The following is a 6,726-nucleotide window of genomic DNA, read 5'->3' as shown; positions in this document are numbered from 1 at the left end:
TTCATTCGGCCGCGCAAGTATGCCACGTGGATTTCTAGCATCATACCTGTCAGGAAGAAGAACGGCCAGCTTCGCGTCAGCATCGACTTCAGGGATCTCAACAAGGCCATGCCCAAGGACGAATACCCAATGCCGGTGGCAGATCTGCTTGTGGTCATAAGATGATGAGTTTTCTCGATGGCAACGCCGGGTACAATCAGATCCTGATGGCAGAAGAAGATGTGTTCAAGACTGCCTTCAGGTGTCCGGGTAATATAAGCCTTTTCGAGTGGGTTGTCATGACCTTCGGCCTCAAGAACGCCGGAGCAACCTACCAACGTGCGATGAACTACATCTTACATGATCTCATCGGATAGCTGGTGGAGGTCTACATCGATGACATCGTCGTAAAATCAGTTCAACCAGAAACACATTTAGCCGATTTGCGACGAGTGCTGGAATGCACACGACTCCACGGGTTGAAGATGAATCCTAAGAAGTGTGCGTTCGGTGTTATAGCAGGGAAGTTCCTGGGCTTCATGGTGCACGAGCGTGGGATCAAGTTAGGTGACAAGAGCAAGAATGCCATCATGCCGATGACCCCGCCAGGAAATAAGAAGGAGCTACAGAGTTTGATCAGCAAATTGAATTACATCAGGCGATTCATATTGAATCTGTCTAGCAAGATTGAGCCGTTCATGCCGCTCATGAAAATCAAGAGCACCAGCGACTTCACTTGGGGGCAAGACCAGCAGAAGGCATTCGACGAGTTGAAGCGATATCTTTCATCGCCTCCTGTGTTGGTCCCACCTCAACTAGACCAACCGTTCACGGTGTATCTATTAGCCGATGAGGTATCCATCGGCTCTGTGCTAATCTAGGAATTCCAAGGAAAAGAGAGGGTCGTGTTCTACATCAGCAGACGCCTGCTCGACGCAGAAACAAGGTACAGTGAGATGGAGCGACTCTGCCTATGTTCATACTTCACCTGCACCAAGCTACGACATTACCTGCTCAACGCGGAGACCCACGTTGTCTGCAAAGCCGTCATCATCAAGCACATGCTATTGGCACCCATCCTCAAAGGGTGGCTTGGCAAGTGGATGTACGCCATCTCAGAGTTTGACGTACGATTCCAGCCAGCCAAAGCAGTCAAAGGACAAGCTTTGGCAGATCTTATCACGGAAAGGGCGTCACCATCGGCTCCATTTGCCGATGTCAAGCCTTGGGTCATGTTCTTCGATGGGTCAACCTGCGAACCGGCTTGTGGTATTGGAATTCTTATTATTTCACCACGAGGGGTCATTTTTCAAGTCTTCGGTGATTCAAAGGTGGTGATCCGACAGCTCACGGAAGACTACGATTGCGCTAGCGATTATTTACACTCGTACTTTCTCAAGTGCCATGGTCTGATGTCAAGGTTCCGCCAGGTCACGCTAACTTGGCTACCTCGGGAACGGAATGGTGATGCTAACAAACTAGCGCAGGTCGCTTCCGGATACGTACCACAGACCGATGATGTTTCGGTTGAGATATCGCAGTTGAGCACTGCCGACTGGAGAGTCGATCTCCTCCAATACTTGAAGGATCTGACTCGGGGGGCAGACAGGAAGACACGGCGTAGAGCCTTGAAGCATGTTCTCGTCGGGGACGAGATGTACTTCCGTGCCATTGATGAAGTATTGTTAAAATGTTTGGTCCCCTCCGAAATTTTGGACGTCGTGCATGACGTGCACGAAGGTACACGTGGGACTCACCAGTCGGCTCATAAGATGAAGTGGCTGATCAGGTGGTCGGGTTTCTATTGGCCTGCGATGCTGGAGGATTGTTTCAAGTACTAAAGAGGATGCCTGGACTGTTAGAGGTTCGGGGCAGTGCAGTTGGCTCCAGCAGACCCATTACACCCGATCATCAAGCCAAGGCCGTTCAGAGGATGGGGCATGGACATGATTGGCCAGATCAACCCTCCGACCAGTAAAGGACATAAGTGGATTTTAGCAGCCACGGACTACTTCACCAAGTGGGTTGAGACCGTTCCGATGAAGAATGTCACGGCTAAAGATGTGGTGAACTTCATCAAGGAGCATATTATATATAGATTTGGTATTCCTCAGACGATTGCTACCGATCAAGGGACGGTTTTCACAGCAGAGGAATTCAAGAAGTTCGCCAAGGAGATGGGCATTACTTTGATCCAGTCATCTCCGTACTACCTACGAGCAGGCTGAAGCATCGAACAAAAGCCTGATCAAACTAATCAAGCGCAAGATCGACGAGTATCTGAGATAGTGGCACGAGCATCTAGCGGAGGCATTGTGGGCATATCGGATGTCTTGCCATGGGTCCGTCAAGTGCTCGCCATATCAGTTGGTCTACGGACAGGAAGCCGTGAAGCCTTGGGAGATTAACATCGGCTCTAGGCACGTTGCGCTGCAAGACAGAATATCAGCCGATGAGTACTCCTCTCTCATGAACATCAACACGGAAGATCTCATAGAACTTCGGCTTTGGGCTCTGGAAAAGATCCAGGAGAATAAGGCAAAGGTCGCCAGAGCTTATAACAAAAAGTTGAGGCCGAAGAGTTTTCAAGTTGGTGATCTCGTCTGGGAGTTGGTTTTGCCGATTGGAAGCAAAGACCTGGTGTATGGAAAGTGGTCACCCAATTGGCATGGTCCCTATCGTATAGTGGAAATTGCGCCAGGCAACTCCTATCATATGGAAACCCTAGAAGGGGTAAGGTTCAGTCGCAACGTGAATGGGAAATACTTAAAAAAAAAGTATTATCCCAGCCTCTGGGTAGGTTCATAAGACTGTTCCTGTTGGATAACACGGTGGGCCGATGCGTTGCCATCGGCCACAAATATAAAGCCGATGCTTTCTCATCGCCTAAAGGGAGTATATATAAAATGTATATATACAAGATGTGCAACGGGGAATATAGATAAATTCATGCAGGTGTTCAGTGAGACCAAGTTTCTAAGCTCAGGAGGGCACGAGTCCACTATTAATGTGCACTACCTCCCCCTGTACCTGCCTATCGCTATGGAAGCGTTGGAACTCAGGTTCTCTGGTGGAGATTTCCTCATCGACTTCCGTGGGTTTCTGCTGAAGACACCGGATCTCTTCGGCTATCCCTTTGTGCACCTATTTTGATTCTTGTGCCTCCGAGGAAGGGGCTGACCATATGCTGTCGTCGGCCAAGGTAATATTTTGTTGTTATGAAACTGAACTTTCCTCGGTTGTCTTTTTTCTTAATGCAGACTCGCTCTATCGAGTCGCGATTGGAGCTGATGTGATTAGCATCGGCAGAGCTAAGGAAAAGTAGCCAAAACTGCGAGATAGGTGGTCATCTCAAATATCGGGTATATCCGCCGATGAACCGATATGTAGTTAGAAGTTCTGGGGAAGAACGTCGGCTAATTTTCTGCAAGAAGAAGAGAGTAATCAGAAAGCAGGCGTTTGGGGTCAGAATGTCTCGGGCATGAGGCATGACCTAGTATTGTTGGAGTTAAGAATTGAGATGGCCAGATGTTCAGAAAAGCCGATTCGGGCTCCAAGTATTTTTTTTTCATGAGCGATGAAGGGGAGAAAAATGCATTCTGAAGCTCTCCAAGGTGGACTTTTGGGTTTCTGAGATTTTATAAAAATTTCAGTGATTCATTGATTCAGTTCGGTTGACCGATTAGCAAGAGAAGGAAAATACTCAAAGATGGTGGCTGCTTCATATGTGTTGTCTGAGTTATGAACAGATGTCGTCAGAGTATTTGCAGAGGTATCAATCGGTCATTTTTCCGTTCAGAGTTGGGTGTTTGACGAATGCAGAAATCGAGTACACATGGAAATCAGAATGAAGTTGGAAAATGAAAGGCAGTCAATTCATTCATTTCATGGTGTATTTACAAAAGAAAAAAAAGAAGAAGAGAAGCCGATCTAAATGATTAGGCTGTTACATTGGCCGGCTAATTATCAGCCAAGGCGGTCATCACCACTGTGTCGATGTTGACCCTGTTGGTCATGGCGGTGGCTACTGTACCGAGCTCTCCGATGAGCTCCTCGAACTCTTCTCCGGCTTCACTCACCGGGAAGATTGGCCAAGGCAGTCGTCACCACCGTGTCGATGTTGACCCTGTTGGTGATGGCGGTGGCTATTGTACCGAGCTCTCCGATGAGCTCCTCGAACTCTTCTCCGGCTTCACCCACCGGGAAGATCGGTTGCAGCGTCCAGAGGTCGTTCCCGGACAATATTTGCACCATGGCGAGGCCGACGGCGGCGCCTTGGTGGACACCGTGGCTCGCAACTATGGCGGCATGCCCCGAATTAATCTGGCTCAAGTGCGCTAACCATCACCTTAACGGCAAATCCGGCTAACACACACTTCAAACGGAGTAATCCGAAGGTCCCGTCGGGTAACAACCCAATTTAACCACTGGAACTTGGATTGAAACAACGCAGACAAATACTCGCACAAAGGCGAGCCCAGAGTTACAACATTTCACAAATATTACATCAGAGTTTTCAATTCAAAAGTTATTACAAACTAGGTCCCGACCATCAAATACTTCAGTTCAAAACATAAAACATGATTCAGAGTTTTGTTCTTGCCGCGGAAAATTTAAGATAGCAGCGGAAACATTAAACACAGCGGAAGTCTAACGTCGTGACGTAAGAACGCGATGAAGCCCGTACACGTTCTCACTCGGTGGTGTCATCATCTGCGGAAGATGAACACCAATCAACGGACCAACCAGGAGGAAGTTTGCACGGACAGGTTAGATTAGCGATCTGGTCCTCAGACATACCTGAAACCAAAAATTATCCACAAGCAAGGCTGAGTATACTAATACTCAGCAAGGCTTACCCGACTAATGGGTATACTCAGCCCACTTAACTAGACATGCAAGGCTTTTGGCTGAGGGGTTTGTTTTGCCGAAAAGCAGCTAAGAGTTGATCCTTACTTTCAGGTTTTAGCTTCCAGTTCCAGTACAATTAACCATTCTAGATGAGCTCCTATCTAAGCATCCATGGTGGGAAAAACAATTATCTTTCATCATCCAACATCTTTCATCATCATCATCTTCCAATTCTTACTCTATGTAGCAGCGGTATTAAGCAGTCTCATTAACCGCGAGAAGCGAACGATTCGAATCGATATTTCTTAACCTTGCAAGGCAAACCTAACTCACACGGGTTCCCCAAAGAGTCACCCATGCAACTCCTCCCCTTTCTTCCCGGGTTGTGGATCAGAGCCACTCCCCCCGACTACAAGCACCCCATGCCACGGGCGAGCCGGGTCGTGAGCGAACTTGCACCCGCATTTATAAGATGAGAACAATGTTCAAAGAGAGTGGAAGACCTGTCCACTTGCCGGTCCAATCGGGTGATAAGCTTACCGATTACCATATTCTCGGCATGTGGCTAGTACGTTTAAACGCTTAACCACCGGTACCACATACTGCGGCCTTAATCATTTTTCTCTAAACAGGCGGGGCATCTACAATTACAATCGCCCCGTCCGTAAACCTTATGATTGCAGCGTGTAGTAAACAAACAATTCCTATTTTTCTCGCGAGTGACAGGGAATCACTCGACTTCTACCGAGAACTTAGCATAGCCATCTAGTGTAACTTAACACCTAGTATCATGCGACTAGAGTTTTCAACCAACTCCTATAAACTTAATGCACAAGTAAATATCATAAATCAAATGCATAGAGTTAGAAATACTGGGTCATGCTCGGGGCTTGCCTTCTTCAGCAAAGTTAGCCTTGGGCTCTTCCGAACTTTGGTTCGGGTCTTCGACAGCTTCCGTCCAGTTGACTTGCGCCTCGCGGGGTTCCTCCACACGTTCTGGCTCTAACTCGTAGTTGCCGTTGTGTAACACCCGGTTTATAAAAGGACATAAACCGAGCAATCATATACGTGCCAGGATCAAGTCACACGTATATACAATAGAATGAACAGTATATCATAGCTCATATCACGTAAAAAGACATAATAAAGCGAATACGAATGTTATTTATTACAATAATGACAAAAATGTCTGATACCGCGGAAGCGAAGTACAAATACGATAAAAACTCTCCGAAGCTGAGCAGGGCGCCACAGGGACATCGACTGGGAGACGAACGCCTAGAAGTCCTCGTAGTCCTGGTAGCGCTGAGCGAACTCCCTCGCGTCGGCAGGAACTGAGCAGCAGTAGCGTAGCCAAGAGGAAAAAGTAGAGAAGAGGCAAGAGTGAGTACACAACTTGTACTCAACAAGTATAACACAAACTATGAGGCTCTAAGGTTGGCTGACTGACTGCATTAGCTTTTAAGTCTTGGCAAAATTTTATTAAAGCTATTTACTACGAGTTGATGAATTACCATTAACCCAGTTACATAGTAATTAATCAAGATTAAACATGTCACTACTGAGAACCAAACTGAAACCAAGCCACCAAGGTAACCCCGAGAGGCACCTCCCTCGTCGGAAGGAGACAACCCCACTAATCAAAAGGAGGATCTGGGCCGCTCATAACCGTGAGCACGGCTAGTATACCAGTTTTACACTCTGCAGAGATTGCACATCTTTACCCACAAGTTGTGAGCTACGCCAGTTGTTCATCACACTTCCTTAGGTGAGATGACTAGCAAACTCAGTACGAGGCCGTTACAAAGGACACGTTGGTAAGGTGTAACTGCTAAGGATTCAGTCAATGCAACGATGGTGCCCACCTCGAGGGGGTACAAGACACACAGACCAGCC

At 47.4% G+C, this 6,726-nt stretch overlaps 1 protein-coding gene across 1 annotated transcript; it reads left to right on the top strand.

Annotated features, from left to right (window-relative positions):
- The first annotated feature begins 464 nt into the window (after window positions 1-464).
- LOC120645553 lies at window positions 465-2,207 on the top strand. The gene is made up of 2 exons (XM_039922335.1): window positions 465-833; window positions 1,842-2,207. Exons 1-2 carry the CDS (start codon window positions 465-467, stop codon window positions 2,205-2,207), a joined length of 735 nt encoding a protein of 244 aa, XP_039778269.1.
- Window positions 2,208-6,726: the final 4,519 nt, after the last annotated feature.

Source organism: Panicum virgatum, chromosome 8K, assembly GCF_016808335.1.
Source record: "Panicum virgatum strain AP13 chromosome 8K, P.virgatum_v5, whole genome shotgun sequence".
Taxonomy (NCBI): domain Eukaryota; kingdom Viridiplantae; phylum Streptophyta; class Magnoliopsida; order Poales; family Poaceae; genus Panicum; species Panicum virgatum.
This window is presented reverse-complemented; position numbering and strand designations above follow the sequence as displayed.

Coding starts and splice junctions, on each gene's coding strand:
- LOC120645553 (XM_039922335.1), top strand. CDS start 465: ATGAATCCTAAGAAGTGTGCGTTCGGTGTTATAGCAGGGAAGTTCCTG. Junction 834..1,841: donor TGTATCTATTAGCCGATGAG/GTATCCATCGGC, acceptor CTGGACTGTTAG/AGGTTCGGGGCAGTGCAGTT.